Source organism: Lotus japonicus, chromosome 4 (genome assembly GCF_012489685.1).
Source record: "Lotus japonicus ecotype B-129 chromosome 4, LjGifu_v1.2".
NCBI lineage: Eukaryota > Viridiplantae > Streptophyta > Magnoliopsida > Fabales > Fabaceae > Lotus > Lotus japonicus.
Window position 1 is genome coordinate 75,295,282 of NC_080044.1, and position 21,124 is coordinate 75,316,405.

At 34.4% G+C, this 21,124-nt stretch overlaps 3 protein-coding genes and 2 non-coding genes across 7 annotated transcripts; all 5 read right to left on the reverse strand.

The window, feature by feature from the left end:
• Positions 1 to 1,178: 1,178 nt before the first annotated feature.
• LOC130714329 (TBC domain-containing protein C1952.17c-like) lies at positions 1,179 to 5,727 on the reverse strand. The gene is made up of 9 exons (XM_057564230.1): positions 5,405 to 5,727; positions 5,215 to 5,307; positions 4,680 to 4,784; positions 4,201 to 4,350; positions 3,548 to 3,646; positions 3,328 to 3,456; positions 2,724 to 2,903; positions 2,174 to 2,290; positions 1,179 to 1,595 (listed from the first exon to the last, which is right to left on the reverse strand). The coding sequence occupies exons 1-9, from the start codon at positions 5,666 to 5,668 to the stop codon at positions 1,434 to 1,436; spliced, it is 1,299 nt and encodes a 432-aa protein (XP_057420213.1). The 5' UTR covers positions 5,669 to 5,727; the 3' UTR covers positions 1,179 to 1,433.
• A 3,653-nt stretch (positions 5,728 to 9,380) lies between these two features.
• LOC130714590 (small ubiquitin-related modifier 1-like) lies at positions 9,381 to 12,156 on the reverse strand. Its single transcript, XM_057564498.1, has 4 exons — positions 11,985 to 12,156; positions 11,519 to 11,614; positions 10,476 to 10,628; positions 9,381 to 9,600 (listed from the first exon to the last, which is right to left on the reverse strand). The coding sequence occupies exons 2-4, from the start codon at positions 11,612 to 11,614 to the stop codon at positions 9,535 to 9,537; spliced, it is 315 nt and encodes a 104-aa protein (XP_057420481.1). The 5' UTR covers positions 11,985 to 12,156; the 3' UTR covers positions 9,381 to 9,534.
• A 2,259-nt stretch (positions 12,157 to 14,415) lies between these two features.
• LOC130713794 (vacuolar protein sorting 38) lies at positions 14,416 to 20,146 on the reverse strand. 3 transcript variants are annotated; one of them, XM_057563597.1, is made up of 6 exons: positions 19,772 to 20,146; positions 19,141 to 19,347; positions 18,502 to 18,682; positions 17,479 to 17,627; positions 16,373 to 16,600; positions 14,416 to 14,679 (listed from the first exon to the last, which is right to left on the reverse strand). In XM_057563597.1, exons 1-6 carry the CDS (start codon positions 19,961 to 19,963, stop codon positions 14,557 to 14,559), a joined length of 1,080 nt encoding a protein of 359 aa, XP_057419580.1. In that variant the 5' UTR covers positions 19,964 to 20,146; the 3' UTR covers positions 14,416 to 14,556. The 3 variants fall into 3 exon arrangements, with proteins under 3 accessions (XP_057419580.1, XP_057419581.1, XP_057419583.1); XM_057563598.1 differs by having other exon boundaries at positions 19,141 to 19,369; positions 19,772 to 19,913; XM_057563600.1 differs by having other exon boundaries at positions 19,141 to 19,396; positions 19,772 to 19,909.
• Positions 15,366 to 15,510, reverse strand: LOC130716431 (small nucleolar RNA snoR138). The gene has a single exon (XR_009012044.1). It is a non-coding gene; the product is annotated as a small nucleolar RNA snoR138 (small nucleolar RNA).
• Positions 15,703 to 15,831, reverse strand: LOC130716418 (small nucleolar RNA U19). Its single transcript, XR_009012031.1, has one exon. It is a non-coding gene; the product is annotated as a small nucleolar RNA U19 (small nucleolar RNA).
• Positions 20,147 to 21,124: the final 978 nt, after the last annotated feature.

Here is a 21,124-nt window from a genome sequence, read left to right on the forward strand (position 1 = left end):
CGAAGCTATGTTATCACCATCATCTTCATCATAGTCCTCCAAGCATATAGCACAACCATTCTTTTTGATATTCTCTTTCAATAGTTCTTCACTGCCGATACTAACAAATAAACAAAACTCTTGGGGTAGTGATTCGGGAGAAATAACAACACTATCATCTTCAATTGGAAACTTCTCTTTGATGAAAAACTTATCTATTACTTGGTGGAGATCGGACGGTGTGGATAAATGAGAGGATAAGAATTTTTGTATGTAATCTTCACACGTTTGAAAAAACAATTGAGGTTGCTCGTATGTGAAAGGGGGTGACGTTTCAACTACAAGACCATCAACCAAAATCGATGTATGGATTTCCAAATAATCTCCGACTATAGGCCACGGAGGTGAGCCTGATTTCCAGTAGTGTGTTAAGTCAATGGTCATGGCTCTGTACAATGAAGGTTAAATATCTCTCCAAATTTGCTGCTCCAGACTACAATACACATATGTAAGAGATACCCTATTTGTATAATAGTTTTTATATATATGTGATTGTGGAGAATATGATATTGAAATTTTTAGTTTGTTAACTTAAAATAAATTTTTTTTTGAAACAGATATCGTTTGAATTTAAGATGATATACTTACCATTATTATTATTTTTCGTCATAGATATTCTTACCATTATATTATAACTACATTTTGATTTCAATTTTAAATAAAATAATATCATATTTAGATTTATTAAATAATATATCCTTTGCAAATTTGAGTATGATTTAATTTGAACTTAAAGATGACAATATTCCTATAACAATAACATTTTCAATTTAAAAATATATTAACAAAATCTTAAAAATATAGAATTTGTTTACTTAGGTAACTTTTTTTTGAAATGTTACTTAGGTATACTTGATTTGAATTGAATTGGCTTCGGCTTTTAAATCAGATGATACATTCAACCAAATTAAATATTTCGGTATTTTATTAAAAAACACAAATCTTTCATTTGGCGAAAAAAAAAACACAAATCAATTGCATTATATTTTTCATTTTTATTGAATATATATAGATAATAATAATGATTAACTAGATTTATCAAAAAAAACATTTAAAAAAATCTGGAAAGATATCACACTTTATTTTAGTTTTCATCGAATTTTTTATTTAGAAAGACCTGGAAATTTGCACTCAAACGGTAATAGCAAGTTTTTTTTTCTCTGAGTTTAATATATATGCACGGGTAGTACAGTTTTACATTGTCAAAGGTATTTCACCGAAGCGAAACCTTATTCTAAAAGCAAAAATGTGCATAAAATAAAAGTAATGAATAAATAAACAAGCAGTTGATGCTCGAACTCGGAGCCTGACATTCAGTCATTTACAAGCACTAAATTAGAAACACTCAAACAGAGGTACAAAAGCAAAATGCAGAATACCAGGGGCGTAAACCATTAGATTGACTGTACACGAAACTTATTGGCAACATAGAGCAAATGACTAATGTTTGTAGTGGGATAATTTTGCAGCAACTTCAGATTAGAAGTGAAATCACCGGCAAGGAGGCGCTTACGAATCAGAATTAGCATTGCACAGCATATCCGGAGAAGAGTCTCCTGCGAATTATAGTATTAGTTTTCCTATAAGATGCTTTGAGGCAAAGAAAATAAACAGAACCCAAGTAGAAGTTCTATCATCATCAGTTCAATACACAAGAGTTTCAAAAGCAACAATGGAATTTCAGTACCAAGTAGCAGTCACCAAAAGCATATACCACTTATTGTACCACATTACTCAAGCACACTTTGACATTTTCTAAACTTCTAATGTTCCTCTAATATAACTATCGGCCCTGATGAATATTTATTTTCCTTTACAATTAGGATCTTCTAAAGTAGGTCTGGCATTCTAGAGTAGAAGTGCAAAGTGGACCGCAATCACAGAAATCAAAAACAGTCTGATAGTAAAAAATACAGTTGTTAAAACTTAAAACTGTCATTGATTTTCTCATTAATAGTTGCTTCCTTGCACTGTACTCATATGGAGCTGAATTCATTCCCTTATTTTGTATATGTACAAGTTTATAATTTATATCTAATAACTCTTTTTGTCACAGTCATCAAAGAAGAGAAGTGTATCATAAAGCTAAATTCTAGTCCAATGTAGTACTACATAAATACGAACAATTTTGTACCTGTGGACCCTCTGGATCACTTAAAATAGTGTCCCAAATGTGAATGCTGTCAGCGAAATTGAATTCTTGAGTTAGCAGGAGAGTGATCCACCTAAATGCATAGAATTGGGGATTGACCTGACATTCACAAGCAGAAAAAATGAGCCATTTCTGATCAACCGTACAATAGCCAGAAGCAAATAATGGTAGAATAATCAATCAGGCAAGCATATGCACTCAAAAAAGTACAATGACTAATTAAAGCCTCTTATCACTTCATTAGCAGTAGTGGAGAAACATAAAACATTGTAAATAGAAAGAAAAAAAATCTAACATAGAGAAGGTCAAACTCACGTCACTAAAAAAATGAAACAGGAAAGAGCCACACTTATTTATAATTTAGTCTATTAAACAAATGTAATACAGCACAGAGTAGTGCAGAGTCCTTAAATAATTCCATAACAGCAGATATCGCAATGTGCAAACGAATAATTCAGCTTACCGATATTTCCACACATAAAGTAAAAGGACAACTGTAACAATATAGAATATCTATTAAAAACTGTCTTACTTTAGAAGTGATCTCAAGATGACGCCACAGCTCTTCATCATGTTCTTTTAAAAGCTGAGACAATCTTGTAATAGTTGCACGGATTCCAACAGCACTGTTGTCTAATTGTTGAACAAAGTTATCTCGGAACCCACTCAATAGCTCAACAAAACAAAAGAACGTATCAGCTTCAGCAAAGGCCTGCATATTGTAATGGAGATCTGTTTAGTGATTAGCACAAATAAAACAATAGCAAAATAGAACAAGACTGTAACATGAATCTACATCACAGTATCACATCCTTATTGCTATCAAGTATCAACGCATCTTTTTTGCAGCAAACCAAAATGGGAAATCACATGTTCAAGGGACTAAAAATGGGGAACAAATTGTAAGGACAAGAACAAAAAATTGGTAATTTTTTAAGGGCACCAAAAACTTATCGAAGTCATTAATTTTTACAAAACAAAAGTATAATTAAATGAAAGAAGTAATGTGATTACAGGCTGAGTGAACAGAGCATGCATTACATACGAGAATAACAGAAGGAAATCAGGGTTTGATAAAGCAATCCACAATATATGACGGAAAATAAACACATAAGAAGAGTATACTATATACTCACCGAATTTTCCTCATCAGGGTCATTCTTGAACACATAGAACAGAGGAGCCAATACCTCATTCATCCCTTGAACATATCTTACACCTGGGTTTAACTTGGCGAAAATAATTAGTATGTTCTTTAAAGCCTCCTGAAAATGTCCAAAATAAATCAAAAGGTTCAGGCCAGAGAAAACTTGAATTTGGAGTTCGTATGAATTTCAAGACGAATATAAGAGCAACCTGATTCAGTTTTGCAAATTGAGAATCACCAGAGAAGAAGTGCATATCAGGATGAGTGCGCATCACATCTCGGTCAATCTGATCTATGATCTCTGTGTCCTGCAAAATGAAAAGAGGACACTTACTTCTCAAGTCAGTGAGTCACAAAACTCACAACAGCCTTTACATGCCAAAGTAATATAGTGCATTAGCACAAGACTTGTAATACCATGAACATTAGAGTTAACTAATGATTAGCTTGTTGACAGCAGCAATAGTATACGCCATAACAAATTTGCTAAGCCTGTTTTCATAAAGACCTCTTTAAAACAAATAGATCATGAGGTGCTCATATTATCTTTGAAATTTTAGAAAAATGGCTCAGAGTAGACAGTGGGTAGGTGATTATCGTTACAGAATACAGATACAACAACTGGGAATTAGCAATTCAGGATGCTTCAAGTAGAATGCTTTTCAGCTCTCACCCATTTAAGTAAAATGATAAGCATCATGAACTAATGTGTCATCAGATGAGTTTGATGGGATGTACACAACATAGCTCATGCATAATCAAGAACTTCACAATAGAAGTATTGAATAAAACAAATGCAGTATAATAATTATCTCATGTATTTCCCTTGAAATGATATGTAGAAGAGTACTTTGAATCATACCTGGAAGAACTGATTCCATACGCTGGTCTTCCCAAGGCTTAAAGGGTGCTCCCCATGAGTGATTTCTGATCTGGAGAGCAAGGCCCTCTCACATTTGGCTTCATCACTATCACAACTAAGGGAGTTGTACATCTTCCATGTTATTTCTGACTAGCTAGCCAGAGAAAAACTTTCAGAGAGCCAAATAGATAAAGAAAATAGAAAATGCATTAAAAACCACTAATTCAGCAATGATTTCACTCGGACAAACATGCACCCTATCAATATAACAGGAAAAAACAAAGTAAAATCAGATCAGATTAAAAAACTAATGTCCCACAAATTCCTTAGATTTATCTCTCTTCCCATAGCCCATAGTCTGATGTAAGAATCAGTAAGATGAATGTGGAAAGAAATTCAAACATCTATAGTCCAACCACCAAAAATCATCTGAAATGATAACACAAAAGGCACAAGGGCTTCCTGTGCAACTAACTTACAGGATTCATGAGAACCTCCTCTTTGAACTGCTTGTACTGGGTTCTCTTCTTCGCTAATTCAGATGACCAAAGCCCTCGATCTGGCAGAAGATATCCAAGCAAAAGCTGCAAATGTAAATAACCATAAGCTACAGCCTACAATAGTACTCTATGATTTCACTTCCTTCTTTCCATGAACAAGGGAAAAACCCTAGACTAGACAAAAACACCCAAATCTAATCCCTACATTAAAGTTCATACGCGCTCGGGAGTGAGATCGAAAGGGGCTGGGAATAAGTCTCATTTGCATGGCAGGTTAGAAATGCACATCCTTCAATTTTAGAAATAAGTACCCATCACAAAAACTGAACAAAATCCCAGTTCCAATTTAGTTAAACAAATCATAAACTATTTATATTCTTTCTCTATTTCCAAATGAATTCTGACATTGAAAACATAGGAGTATAAACAAGGCATCATTGCATTCCTATGACATGATCTTCCATTCACTCAAGAAACAGATAGAAACAATTAAGCTGGATCAAACGAGTATCACCTTCCACACGGTGGAGCGTATCCCAGAAGCATCAGGTACACCATCACACGCGAGCTTCCGCAACTCCCGAATATCAATCACCTTCCTCGACAACTGAAACCAAACCATTACAAAAAAATCAGTACTCGCAAACGCAGTAACCAACAACAAAACTTCATTACCATTACGAAAGCGAAGGGAGTGTGGAAACCTCGGCCAACAACTGAGCCTGGTGAGGGACATCGCGGGCGGAGAAAGAAGGGGATGTGTCGCCGTCATCGTCGGATCGCGAGTCCTGGATTTTCTGTGCCTGTGGAGGATCTTGGATGATGACGGGAGGGGAAGGAGGTCGTGGCGGTTCCGGTGAGGTGACGACGGCGGGGATGTCTTCGACCGCGGCGGAGGAAGGAGGAGTGGTAATTGGTGATGACCAGAGAGAGCTGTTGAGCCAATCGGGGACTTTCTTCTTCACCATTTTTGTCTGGTGATTAGGGTTTGTGGAATTCAACTGCAATGCATTGCTTTGGTAATATCAACATCATTGTATTAATCTTGAGTTTAATTATTGAATTGATCATGTTCATTAATTATTATTAGTTCTGAAAATAGATAAATCAGTACTAAGTTGATTTTTTTTAACACTATGTGAGAATAGCAAAACAATATTTAGTACATCGGAAAGATAAATTGCACCCGTCAGGAATCCTCTCTACCAAATTCATCTGAGCTCCTATCACTTGAGTTATCTTACGGGGACAGCAAAACACATTTTTACTCATGAGATCTCATGATCTCGTCTCGCTAAGGAAATTTCAAGTCGTTAAAAATTGCATTTGATTGCATTTTTATATCTCATTTATTATGATCGTGTGATATATGTTCTACATTTTTTAAATGAGTGAATTTAATCATATAATTTTTCACATGTCATGATTAGGTTTATCCGTTAGTGGGACGTTTATGTAGAAGATTAATTGCTTTTCACATGTTCCATATAGGATTTTCTATACATTACCTAGTTTGATCACCATTTAGGAGTATGCATAATGGTGAAATTGAGGTCGCCAACAAGATGATCATCAATTTGATCAAACGACATACCAGTTTCAATGTATCAATCTACTATCTAGAAATAGCTACCTGTGCAAATAGCTAGTGAATATGAGGAAAAAATAGTTCAATATCATTATATAACGAGGTGACCTAACTTTTATAAATTGCAATGTTTCTTTATAATAATTTCTACTATTTAAAAACATACCTTGCTTCATCGGAATAAATTTAAAAACATACCTTAAGAAGAAGAGAATTAATATCAAGACACTTTCCAACAAAAAAGAATTAAAAAACCAATCGCATAAAAGAGCATTTAAAAAAATGTTTGCTAGTCTTCCTTAAAATTAAAATCACAAAATAACCCCCAAAAAATTATATGGCATAACAAAAAAAAAATTGAACAACCAATTAAACTGTGCAAATGTCATTACTCATTATTATTAGTAGGTTAGGGAGGACTTATAATTGTTATAATCACACATACATAACATAATTTAATTAGTGGAACACGGGAAATTGCCAGCTTTTTTTACTCGTAGAGACATGCGACACACGGGGCAGAAACCATCGGCACGCAACCAAGTCGCAATGCATATTCTGTGAAAGGCGTGAACGCAAGGCATCCAAGCTACGTCATAACAACCATCACCGTAGAACTCCTTCATACACACACCGCAACCCTTTTCTTTGATTTTCTCTCTCAACTCGTCTTCACTACCAATACGAATGAACAAACAAAACTCTCGCGGTGGTTCTGATTCCGCTGCAACGGTATTAACAGCATCATTGTCATCTTCAGAAGAATACTTTTCTCGGATAAAAAAGTTAATCTCGTCCGTCACTTGGTTGAGATCTGAGAGTGTATACAAATGGTAGGATAAGAATTTTCGTACATAATCTTCGCACCCTTGAAAAAACGATTGGAGTTGTTCGTAAGTGAAACGAGGTGAGGGTTTAACTACACGACCTATCAAGGTATCAAGCATAACAGAGATATGGATTTCCAGAGAATCTCCAACTATAGGACTTGAAGGTGAGTCAGATTTCCAATAGTGCTTTACATCAATAGCCATGACGAAGACCAAGATGAACAACGAGTTTTGTAATTGTTATGAGTTAATTTGAGTAGTTAAGGAATAAGGGAATAGGGATACCCTATTTATATAATAATATTGTTATATGATAATGGAACTACAATTTTTTAAGGATATTGAAGATTTGACTTTGTTATAATTTGAAATATATAAAATAGGATTTCGTTTGAATTTTAAGATATATATTCTTATATGTGACTACAACAATAACGTTATTATTTTAATTTGAAATACAATAATATTAAGTTTAAATTCATTTAGTTAATATCATTTGCGAAATGAATATGATTTGATTTGAACTGAAAGATATCGCTGTAACAAAAAAAAAAGAATTTATAAAATCTTGAAAATGAGAGAGTTTTTTTTTTAAAGAAAAATGATAGAGTTTTGGTTACTTAAGTAGTTAAGTATACTTTATTTAAATAAATATCTAAAAATGTAAATAACATATACTGACTAAAAAAACCGTGATGATATAATTAATTTAAATTGAATGACCGTGTAAAATTTATTTTTATTTTTCGTGTCTTGTTATTAAATTCAAGTATATATTTTCATAAATAATTATAATCTTTTAATAAATTTTTAGGAATGTAATATGTAATTATGATCAAGATGATATATTTATAAATAATTAAAAAATTGTGGAGAAAATGGGCGGTGAGTGGGAGGAGGAAGAAGAAGATGTTTCCACAAGGAATCAGCTGTCTCTTGTTATTGCTTTTGGCTCTCAATAGCACACTTCACCAAATGGTGAATCTCAACCCTTTCAGGCTCCTAATCCTTCTTCTCATCTTGTTGGTATGAGTTGTTCTTCTATTGAGTCTCTCATCATCCTAATGATTCTTCTTTTTTTTTGGGTCGGGGAGGGGGTTGGTGGATTTTTCCACATGCAGGGTTCGAACCCATGTCTTCCCAACTCTTTACACATGAGCTGCAAGGGATTGATTTAATGATTCTTCTTGAATGTAGGAATCTGGTGCCACAACACATATAGCTTGCTCTTTGCATTTCTTTACCCTTTTAGATCCTATATATGTGCCTTTGCCTACATCACCTGATCTTATGAGATCTACTAGGTCTCTCCATCCTCCTGCTTATAATACACATAATGTCACCTATCTAATTCAACAACACTTGTCTTATGCTCACCTAACCCCTCCTTACAACCATTTTATTCATCAAACTTCTACAATACCTGATCCTCAGTTCTACCATCAAATTTCTCACATTTGAACTCTTTCTTATTCCATCTTGCTATCATTGCTTTAATTTTCTGAAAATGTTCTCATAAATCCCTAAAATTCAGCTGTAATCTCACTAAAAATCTTATGTCAACTCATTTCTTCCAAAAAAACTTCAACCTACCTTCATTCTATCAATTATGCATATTTCGGACAGTTGCAGATCAAACCACTCTTCTACCCCTTATTATTGTCTGTGATTTTCTCTGTTAACAAACTGAACTTAACTTATCACAACTTCAACCTTTAGCATAGGTGCATTTCTCAGTCCCTGTTGCTTTTCTATGTGTTTTGAATTTATTACGTTCTCCTTTCCTCTACCGCATGATGCACTCTTGGTTTTCATCTGCATGTTGATTACAGTATACACCATGAACTATACATCATTCTGTTCCAATTAAAGCACATGCTGCCAAATCTCTTAATTAACCAGAGAAGTTCGTGGACCAATACATGGCTATGCAATATATCCTACTAGGATTCGTTAGCTTATTCACTTGGCTACAACTTTTCAAATAAATTTTTCTGTGTATTCAACTCACCCCATTAAGTTTTCATTGTTATGTTTTAAGTTATAAATTCCAAATTGGTTTTCAACTATTCTACAAATTTGACATGAGGCAATTTTGTTGAGCGGGAACATTGATATCATAGTAAGACTAGCTCTCTCAGCAAAGTTTTTTTTTCCCATCTACAAGACTCAAATCCGAAAACCCAGCAGGAGGTACTTGCTAGTTGAGCACACATTTAAAAGTCTTAACACTCGAAATATTTTGAGATGCGAAAAGTGATATTTTGTCTAATATGATAATAGTTTGAGCCAAATTGAGCATTCAATTCACTTACAAACTGTTTGCTTACTTACTTTTCTGAATGTAAATAACAGTTAAACAAACTAACAAGTAGAACAACAATACTGAGTCATATCATCCCTGTTAAAAGTTAAGTTATGCAACACCTCCTCCTGATTGGTGTCTCACTGCAACGATCTCATCACCATTTTTCAGATTGAGCTGTAGTTATGTAACATCAATGTAAAAGAACAGATCTATTAAGTTCAATGAGATCTAAAACATTACTTGTTTACAAGCAGTAACGATTTAAGATGTACAGCAACAAACGAAGATATCCTGAAATGAAAATTAGAAAATATCCTGACCACTGTAACATTGTTATAGCATGTTTGGTTCCACATTTACAAGTGTAAGAATTGATTCTCTACTCTCAAAATCAATTTTGGGTTGTTTGGATGTTATATTTTACAATAGACCCAAAATTAATTATGGGATAAAGCTAGAAATCCTTAATTTTGACCTTTCACAAGTTGATTTCATAATAGTACTCTTGCAAAAATCACTTTTCTCACAAATGTATCCAAAGATAAATTACTTCACTTTCAAATCACTTTTAATGTAACTAATTTTACCAACATCAATTCTATTATAGTTAATTGTGATAACAATTTCCCAAACAGGTACTATATATTCGAGCAAGCCAATAGGGTAAATTTCATTTCCAAGAATTAGTCTTTACTATGAGATGTGAAGAAGCCAAAGAAATTCATAAATTGAAGTGGAATGCAGGAATATTCAATAATCCTTTCTGATTTGCTTTGGCATTAGATATGAGTCTATGACCAATTTATAACTTTCAACCAATGCACCGTTTCAAGCATGAAACATGGACACTGAACAGTTGAAAAGTGAGAGAGATTTTTATTTTTTAAACCACTCAATTTTTATTAGTCCAATTCTCTAAAAAATGAATGAACACAGTCTTTAAGAAGTGATCTCTAATTAAGTGATATTGAAACAACTAAGTTGACTAATCACAAAAATGACAGAAACAAAGAAGCTTTGTGTTGCAGTTATGAAAGAAATTAACTAACCATTTTTGGTGTTTGACGTTTCCCTTTGACATACTGACCATCATGTAAAAACTGCATGGTCTCATATTCCAAGTTCACTCGCTCACAGTAGCTACTGAATGCATTAAATAACTTGGCCTCCTTGTTCACCTTGAAGAACAATTGACGCCCATCCTACACTTGAATGAATGAAGGGAATGAGAATGACTGAATGAATGACACACAACTAGAAAACAGGGAAGAAAATGTGAGAACTAGAGTATAAAAGCATATGGACAATTGGACACATTATAAGGTATATTTTGCTGGTTAGAAATCACTCTCCCCTATATTGGATTTGGCGTGTTTGCTTCTGCGGTGGGAAGCCTCATAATCATTTATGGGAAGAAACTATCGGGTGTAGCTTCTGCCTTCTCGGGTTACCGTGTTTTAGATTGTGTGTCTACCACTAATTCAAACACACTATATAAACATATCTCACATCTAAACATAAAAACTAAAAGTACAAGCTACACTTCATATGTATTGAAGGTGCATTCCAAACACACTATTGCGGAGTGTGGTTCAACACCTAGCGCTTCAGCCAACATACCTTGTATCTCAGGTCATCACTCGTAGTGAAGGTCAGAGTGAGCTAGGAGACTATTGTTTCGCTGTGCAGTTTGACACCATACGTCGTGTCCAAGTTACAACCTCCACCAAGGCCAACTTACACAGTGGCAAGTTATGGCCTTCATTCTTGTGTAACAGTGTAAGTCGGCAAATATGAAAGTCGTAACTCGGCCACTGTGTAAGTCAACTTTGGTGGAGGTCATAACTCGACAGCGACAACATATGGTGATGAACCACACACCAGAACAAAACACTACAAACAAATCCCTAATGTTGTCAAGCTAGCCTAAGAAAATTTATTACATATGAAGGACTAACTTGTAAAGTAGGAAATCACCCTATAACACTGTTAACGCAAACAGAGTTATTAGTTGATAAAACAAAAGCACAAAAATAGGATTCTGAGGGAAAACCTAAGGGAAATTGAAGTAATGGAGAAGAGCCAAACATACCTGACCCTTGATTGAAAAGTGGACATAATCAGCAGGACCAGCCTCTTCAGTTGGGGCCTTTCTCTTGCTCGGTTGACTACTGGAACCCATACTCATCTGCAACAAGAGTAGCTTCTTCCAGAATCAATTCTCCAAATTTACCAAACATCCAAACATGTACTAATACAATGAATAAAAAACAGAAAATAACCCCTACTTGATAGTATAAACCACAAACTAAGGCCCCATTCCCATATAACATTTTAAAAAATAGCACAAATTTTTTGAGTCTCAGCATCTATCTGGTTACATTATCTATTATGTAATGAGATTAAACAAACAAAAATGAATAAGAAAAAAAAAGTAACATTTTTTCTGTTACATTGTGTAACAAAATGTCCAAAACCATACAAGAAGGGGGAGCAGAAGCAAATTCTTTCCTCAGATCAGAAATGGAGAGAAAGATGGAGAAAAAAATGAAACGAACCTTAGGAGAAGAACAAAAGAAAGAACAAGAGCTTTTGGAGAGAGCTTTTGGTGTCACAGGGCAGTTAATGACTAGAAACTAGAAACCATTGATATGTTTGTTGCTGTTATAGTCTATTTTTTGTTCAAGTGGAGAGCAATTGTCATTTTTGCAAAGATATTAATGAGAGTCAGAGAGAAAGAGAGTCATTAATTGTTGTTTTCAGTTTCTATTTCCAAACAAGTGTAACAAATTGCTATAGGGTCATAGGGATGAATAAATGGTCACATCAGAAGCTAAAGCTTAAGTAACAGAGTTTATATACATTTGGAAATACTGGCATGAAAGTTCGGCAATCACGTTTATGGTATTACTTTTTGCTAAGGTGACAAGATAATGTTGCAGAGGAATCAATTCTTGCTGTGACACCATGTGATGGATTTGACAATGCTATATCCCAATTTTAGCAACAAAATGAACGTGGTTACTAATATTAACCACTCACAAACTCCTGCACTTTGAAAGTCATTGATATTTTCAGACACTTCTTTTTTTCGAAAATGCAATGTTTTTCAAACACTAACCTTTTATTTTTAATACCTATACTGAACAAAAAGTACTCCGCGACAGGGTAGCTCAATTGGTAATGCGGGTTGAGTGTGCGGAAGATATCTTTCAATGTGATCCCGCACAGTACATTTAGGGGAATGATGAAGAGTCTTAACTATGATTAAATCTCAAATTCAGAATAATAAGCAATGAGAATGGTAACCAAATGTTAATTTATAAAAAAACAAAAAATATATATTTTAAAGCTCTCCACAGAATATTTTAAAAGTTTTTTTGTGAATGAGAAAAATACACGGTCAAACTACAAAGCTAAAACATCTCGGAACAATAACAAAACAATTATGTCAGGTGGAACATCAAAACAAGTAAAGACACTCTGTTGAGCAACACCATAACCCGCCAACCAGTCCGTCGACGCATTAGCTTCACGGGGATATGACGAAGTCGGATATCCCATTGATGACCAAGAGCGTGTAATTTTTATTATTTTCTAAGGTTAAAAATTAAACAAAAACCATTTTGAAAAGTTTTTAATATGAAAATCACAATATCTATTTCATATTAAACATGAGGGTAACTTTAGAATAAAAATATTAAATGCTTCATTCATATAAAATAACTTATATTTTAGGAAAAAATGGTTGTCTAATCACATATCTCCAATGTGATTGAATGGTGAATTATTTAACCCAAATTTTCTCATGATGATTTAGAAAAAAAAATACTCCTAAAAAGTGATTTATAAATGGAAATATAATGAGTACGATGAAGTGTGTTGAACTGACTATTGAGTGTTCAAAAGAGTTAGAGTTTGTTTGGTGGCATTTCTAATTCCGAGGTGGTCCATTTTAATGGTTTTGATGTCTTTGAAGGAGGGAAAACCCCAAAAGGTTTTTCAGATGTAGAAATACGCCTAACACCTATTTTATTTAGTATACTAGTAGTCTAGTACATCGTTATTGGAACACAGCTGTATAGTAAGGAATCCACTAATTCAATGATTCAAAAAAAAAAGGTTGAATTCTCAGTAGGATGAATTAGTGTGAAATTGTTGAATATTTTGTGTTAGATCCCCATTGGCCATTTGACACATTTGTGCACTAGCACTTGAGCTTGAGAAGATGAATGAATGTTTCTCATCATTGAAGCGTTAGATAGACAACGCAGACCCTTGGGTCGGGTACCATCAAATGGAGGTCAATTTGAGGATGAAAAGGACTCACATTATTCTTTGTATACAACTCTACACACTATATATACACCCACTAGTGCTAGTGCATGCTTGTGACTATGCATGTAGTGAGAAACATGAAGTTGGTTCTAACAATGAACAACCACAACTCACAATCACTCGCTTAGAGGACTTATGATCAAATATAAATTCATTCTTCTCCACAGTAAACACTTGTCATAAATATTTGTTCATAAATCAATCTGAGCAACCTATAAAAATAAGCTCAAAACATAAATATGAATTACGAACTATTTTCAAAACCTTTAGCAAACACTTGTATATGTCTAATAAACTCTTCCAGACACACCTAAATCACAAGGTAAAAGTTTTTTGTATATATTTTGTTACATCCTTTAAAATTCAGATAAGGATGAGTTTGGAATTCGATTTTATCATTGAGAACACACTTAATTTTAATATCACTATTGGTACTTTTATAATACGTAGAAAGGTGCATATCCAATGAAATAAAAAAACTGTACCTTTCTTTCATATTCTTCACTGATGATTTCTCCACTAGTCCCTCTTCAATAAGAGAAATAGTTGAGAATTGAAATCCTACCAATAATTCCATATACATGATAGCCTTGCGGGAAATGTATGACATTTATGTTCTTCACAAAGAAGAGTACGTTCCGCAGCTGCATATACTTTTGAAAAGAATACCAAATCTATTATAGAAAGTTTGATTCCATTTGGATAACAATGCTACATTTGAAGGTGCACCCAAAAAAATTGCACCCGTGTAAGAATTAACAAAAACAAATTTACAAAAAAGTTACACAAATACTAGATCAAGTCGTCTATATAAGCTGATGACTGGATAGTCCTTAAAAGCTCCCTTAAATTAGCCAATACATGGCGGGGTCCCAGACTCTTGGCACCAATGAAATTCAGAAGCTGCTCTAAATCCTATAGAAAAGAGAAAGAAGGAGCAGTAAGTCAAGGGGATTCAGTATTCAGTAGTATAGTAGCTCCAACAATTATGATACATAGACACCGAACAGTACAGATACTGCACATACAACCTACTATTTTTCAATCTATCTCTCACTTCTTATCACTATCACATCATATATATTTTCCTCTCTTTCGTTCGCACTTTAAAAGTGTCTACTCATACAAAACCACACAAGAGAAAGAAGGAAAAAAAAACTAGCATGAGATGAAAGCTGCAAAGACATTCCCCATATTTGAAATAACTCAGAAGCAAAAAGCCTAAGCCAATCTATGCTGACAACGCCAATGCGAAAAACAATAAACAGTCTTCAATGTAAATGTCAATCTTGCCACATCAGCTATAAAAATATCAAAAATAAAAGTGAGTTTGGGTAAATAAATAATATCCAAAATTACCACAAAATTTTGTTCCTATATCTCAAACTTCCTCGGGAAGGACTTCCATTTGTCCTGGGCCTCGATCCGGCCCGAACAGCGGGTATAAATCACAACATCTGGTTTTTGTGAGGCTTAACCTCGACCATGAATGCCCAGACTGAGTTACTAATATTATTCCCTAACATCAATATTTCTTTGATTCAAAACTAAAAAAACGGTAGAAGAAAAAATAAATAAATTAATAAAAATATGGAAAAATAAAATATCCGAATTAATCTAGGTAAGGAACATAAAAGTTGTATCGTTCCGTGCACTCAAACAAATTTGGGTGTTTGATATTTGATATGTGCCTCTGTCTACCAAACGGTGTTTTTCATATCACCATTCAGTTATTCTGAAGGCATATGATAAGAGAAAGCACAGCCAAAGATTTAATTGAAAAATCTGCAATAATACTGGATAAAAAAGAATTGCAAGACAATACATAAAAACATATCATGCAATCGATCAACTATTTCAAAAAACTATCATTCAATCAACTATGTCAATTTTTTATGTATGCAAGCAGAATTTCCTAGAAATTAAGGAAATAGTGAAGAATGTAAAAGGCTGCTTGAGGGACAACTGATTCGAGAGCGCAGAGAGTCCCTTCAAAAAGCCTCTCCGTGAAAGGAACCAAATTAACATTTGGTTCAAGTTGATGTTCGCCCCCTAACTAAGCCACATATGAAATTGGTTATTTTCATTGTACTACTCAAAGGGGCGTTTGAGAAAGAGAAGGTGAGGTATTGGAATTGGAAAGCGATTACCCATCTAGAGTGAAGTTGAGAGAACCTGAGAGCCAGACACCAGAACATAATGAATTCTTAAACACGCATTATTTAATTCAAGCATCTAATATAAAAATATAACTTATCTTTCATGCCATGAAATGACGCAATGGTTAGGAGAATAAAACACAGAAAAACAAGAGCAAGGCCAAATCTTTGAAAAAAGCCATTTCAGTGAAACAGATGCAAACTAAGCTTTCAACCTTGGAGAACGCAAAATCCTACGGAAGGTATAAAAGTCACCCGTAAATAAGAAAAGTCCACAGCCCAAACAAATAAGTCATAAAAATGATAAAGGGACAGACAATGTCAGTGAAAAGATATATCATATATGAAGGAGACATTGAAGAAGAGGGACACTACCCATCCTATTACATTTTAACTTAAATTCAAAGCTTGAGAATTGCACCGGAGAAAATATGCATAGAAATACATACCTTATTTAGCAAGAATACAGCATAAGCTGCTCTTGTGGTGTCTTGACCATCAAAAAAAAGGGGGAACTCCACATGTTTGGCATTTGTGAAAGACATGACACTTGATGAAGCTTCAGAAGATGTTAGCTCTACTGAAGGTGCATTGTCAATAATATGTGAACGAGAGGCACCTAACCGTAAAGGATATCGCAAAGGAACTTGCAAGTACGAGGCTACAAGTGAAACAGCCTACAAGAAAATTAGTCAGGTAAAAGTATATTTCATTAGTTATGAGGGTAACATTTAAAGTCGTTCACATGAGGAAACAAAAAAAATGCTGCAGCTCGAAACACCAAATTTTGATTATTGTAAGAGAAAGAAATGACAATCAATTAAGTTTGCTACATTTATCACATGTCAAATATATTACAGTTCACAAAATGTATTACTAGGAAACTAGTAATAGAAGGATAAAAAATGAATCTGATAGGAACTCAAGGTTAGGGGTTAGTTAGTTAGTTAGTTATACTTAGGGAGTTAGTTAGAATGTTATTGAGGCATGTACCAAACACCTTCCCTAACCCAAGAGAGAACCACTTCCCTCCTTAGAACCCAATTCCCAAATGATACAAAAGATGCCCCCTAACTCTCTAATGTCTGTTATTTATAGGCTACATGCCTCAATAACATTCTAACTAACTCCCTAAGTATAACTAACTAACTAACTAACCCCTAACCTTGAGTTCCTATCAGAATCTTTATTGATGCAATCCTAATCGCACATCCCTGTCCCAAAGCACTGGCACTCTTCAAAGCACCAATAAACAATCTACTACCCACTGCCATTTATGTTCCCCCGATATTACTATTCCCAACCCCTGTACCCAACTAAGACCTCAGCTTTTTAGTTTGTTGTCATTTCCGGTAATTCTCATCAATGGGTCAGTAACAATCTCCCTCGGGGGTTTTGTTTCCCTGCTCCTCACCTATTCCTCACCTAATCGGAGGTCTATTCCTAACAAGTACATTACATGAATTTCAAAATAGGAGATAAAAACCACTAGAAAATAAAGCATCAATGGATCAATTCCGAGGCAAGAGAAGACCAGGGAGATACTAAAACTCACATGTGCAACATACGCTAGGGCTGTAGCAGACCTCTGAATTTCCTTTTTATCAGTGAAAAAACTCATCTTCCTAAAGGATAACATAGTTAAATGCAAACCCTGAATTGTCAATGATCCTTGATTAATTGGTTTAAGTCCGGTAGAAGACCCTGGGAGATGAAATAAAGGCACTTTAGCAATAAAATCCAGTGAAAAAATCTCTAAGAAATGCAGTAAATATCATCCTAGACTTCATGATAATCAAAACTAGCACCAGAGAAACTAGACTTAAGATCCAGTGAGTTGCTATGGTTATTAAGTGAATCGTTGCTATATTGTAATTCATTTCATGGAAGTCTCTTACAATACGAAGAAAAGTAATAAGAAAAACCAACATTACTAATTTGTTGGATGAATTTTCAAAGGATTTGTGATTTTACTATTAATATTTCAATTTATAGGTTACAAATTTAATGAGATCTTAAAGTGAGAGTAAAAAAAAAGACATCATGACAAAGCCCCAAAAGAGCTAAAAATTCACTCTGTTCATAGGACTTCCATATAGAGCAACATTGACACAATCCACAAGTTCTAATACTTCACTGTGGAGAATACTACCGTTTTCCTACGGAAAATGAATGAAGAAAGTATAGATAAACATCAGATATTGACTAAGTAGATGCCATCAGATTTTTTTTGCTATTTGGCAATAAAAGATAAAATGATAACATAAGGCAGGTGACATGAAGCAGAAACTACGCAGAAGCATCAAAGAAAATAACAAGGAGTGACTGAGCGAGGCACATCAGGTAGATGAAGTACAGAATGAGAGAGACCCTTTCAACACAACAACCCAATTTAAGGAAGAACATGAGGATCTCAGGGATAGTGACTGAACAATCTAGTACAAAGCTTCGAAGTTTACTTAAATTGCAACATTCTTGTTTCATATAACCTCAGTCGTTAATTAACTTAAGGGATATGCTTCATGCTGCTGAACAACCTGTCCACATAGAAAAAGACAATTATTGAGCAAACTATTACCTGCTGGGCTACCTAATGGATATGCTTCAAGTTCTTGCTCTTGTGCTGGTCCAACCAAAATCTTTACAGGATATAGCGTTGAAATTTGAGATGTCATGTATTGCTGTCGCATCCTTAGAATCTTTTGCAAGTTTCTCAGACGAACATAACCATTTTCTTCAGACAGTGATCTACTTGACTCCTATAATATTAGCCTCATCAGCTTTCTAACAACCATAACAGCAGTAACATATGACACTACTCTTTGTTCAAAAAAAAGGTCCACAGAGAAATAATGATAACATATTGGATTCAGATAAATAATATCATCAGATGCTATTTATTCAGGAAGAAGGGAAGAAATAAATCATCATAAATGAGATAAAAATATAAAGCATTGAAAGTAGAAGACCCTTCTTCTACTCATATACTCAAAATGGTTTAGTAAAGAGGATTACGACAAGATTCAACCCATGAGCTCCCTCCCAATTATCTTCCAACACTTAACATTAGCTACTTTATTTCATTTTTCAGGAAGTTTAAAAGAAAGAAAAGCTTATATAATCAACTGAATTTTTTACTTCTAGTTCGAATTAATCAGACAAAAAAAAGAAGACACAAAGCACGCAGTGAACCCACTACAAACTCTAACATATTAACCTCAAGATTTCTGCGAGATACAGAGAGAGTACCACCCGCCACCAAAAGTGATTGCACTGCACCACTAAGCTGCTCCTCCTGCTTGCTAGCATCCTCCTTTGCCAGCCTAGAACGTATAGACATATTCTCCATCATCATTTTCTTCGATTCCAATTTCTGCCGCATCCCCTCGAGTTCATTCGATCGACCCAATGATTCAGCATTGACCTGCTCCCATAATCATTGCCCGCTAAAACGCGGGCTCATTAATTAAAGACTGGAATAATTAAAAAAACAAAAACCAATCAGGCACCAATATTATCAGAAACTCAGACATTGCCATTCTCCACTAAAATGCATCCTAAATCCTAATACATAAACAAAAACCCTAAATGGAAAATGTGCAACAAATTAGGAAACAAATAGTTTGCTTCTACTATAACGAATTTATAATAAATGTAATTAAACTTAATAAAGACTACAAAATCGCCTCTCTTTCCGAAATCCATTTCATTTTCCAAGTAATTTGATTGCCCAGATGAGTTTACACTCTCAACTCATCAAGAGTAAATAATGCAATGCAATTTGGGGGTTTTCAGAAACCAAGAATTACACAAGCAGTGTTGTAATTCAGCAATCGCTAAAACCCTACCTGGATGAGGGACTCGAGCTTCTGCTGAAGGGTTCGCTTCTTCTCATTAGCTTCGTTGAGCGCAGAAGAAAGACTCGACAACCTGGCAAGATCGTGCTCAAAATCCTCCCACTGAATCACTTTGACATCTTCTTCCGGGTCAGTTTTGTTCGTGTTCGTCGTACGCGATGAGAGATTTTGGTTTGATTCCATGAGGGATCGACCTCATCATCGTCCTGGAGGGGTTGATCACCGGGCGAAGCTCATCGACCCCTTTTGAAGTGAATTTTGCTGATTTTCTCGGGAAAATGGGTCGATTTTCTGGGGAAAATGAGAAAATGCGTGTCTGTTTGAAGGATCTTGCAAGAATTAGGTTTCTGTTGGTGAACCGCATCGTAATAAACATGTGGAATGCGGGATTTTAGTTTTCTACTTTTTTCTTAATCTGATTTTTCTTTTCTTATTTATCAAATACTTTAGTAATTAAATATGATTAACTATTATTTTCATAAATCTTAAAACCGGACCGGTGACCAAACCGGTGAGGGCACTGATTCACGGTTCATTGGTTCAACCGCAGTTGAACTGAGGTCCAACCGCAGTTGAACCGAGGTCCAACCGGTATTACCACTATTAATTAAAAGGCTAAAAAACACTTTTGACCCCTGATGTTTCAAGTTTGTGCAAATTCTGCCCCTACTCTATTTTTGTCGATGTTTCTACCCCTCATGTTTTCAAACAGTGCACCGTCTCATGTTTTCAAACAGTGCACCGTGAGGGGTAGACGGTGCACTGTTTGAAAACATGAGAGGTAGAAACATCGACAAAAATAGATAGGGGCAGAATTTGCACAAACTTGAAACATCAAAAATACTTTTTAGCCTAATTAAAAAATACCATTTTATAATAAATATATATAATATATAAGGCAATATTGAATAAAAAAAATATTCATAAAAAAAATCAAAATTACATACATAATCAAAATTACCCAACCACAACAACTAAATATCATATACCAAACTTGATTAAGAAGTTAAATTTCTGTTTACTTTAAATATGTTCAAATTGATTTCTCTAATAGTTTTAAAATATTAATTTGAAAATCAACTCAACAAATTGATATTTTATGTCTGGTACTATTATATATTAAATAGTTTTTTTTGTTCAAAATATTAAATAGTTAAAAAGATACTTCTTAATCATTTTATTGGAGATAGGTGCATAACGTCAAAAAAAAAAGTGGGCAGCCCAATAATTGCTCTCACATCTAATAAAAATAGGCTCATATGTTTAAAAGATTCAATAAAACCCCAATACCTATTATTTCTAATTTCAAGTGTTCATTACTAGCAATCTTGCTGCAGCCGTAAA

Bases quoted from the DNA above. Each gene is read 5' to 3' on its own strand.
- LOC130713794 (XM_057563597.1), bottom strand. From the start codon at position 19,963: ATGGAATCAAACCAAAATCTCTCATCGCGTACGACGAACACGAACAAA. The intron at 19,348-19,771 runs GTAGGGTTTTAG...TTATGGGAGCAG, and splicing joins AGCTCGAGTCCCTCATCCAG to GTCAATGCTGAATCATTGGG. The intron at 14,680-16,372 runs GTATGTATTTCT...TCTTTTCTATAG, and splicing joins CTGTATTCTTGCTAAATAAG to GATTTAGAGCAGCTTCTGAA.
- LOC130714329 (XM_057564230.1), bottom strand. From the start codon at position 5,668: ATGGTGAAGAAGAAAGTCCCCGATTGGCTCAACAGCTCTCTCTGGTCA. The intron at 5,308-5,404 runs GTTTCCACACTC...GTTTGGTTTCAG, and splicing joins AGGCTCAGTTGTTGGCCGAG to TTGTCGAGGAAGGTGATTGA. The intron at 3,457-3,547 runs GTTGCTCTTATA...GGACATTTTCAG, and splicing joins AATTTGCAAAACTGAATCAG to GAGGCTTTAAAGAACATACT.
- LOC130714590 (XM_057564498.1), bottom strand. From the start codon at position 11,614: ATGAGTATGGGTTCCAGTAGTCAACCGAGCAAGAGAAAGGCCCCAACT. The intron at 10,629-11,518 runs GTATGTTTGGCT...ATTCAAGTGTAG, and splicing joins ACTTTTCAATCAAGGGTCAG to GATGGGCGTCAATTGTTCTT. The intron at 9,601-10,475 runs GTTAGTTAATTT...ACATAACTACAG, and splicing joins AACGTCAAACACCAAAAATG to CTCAATCTGAAAAATGGTGA.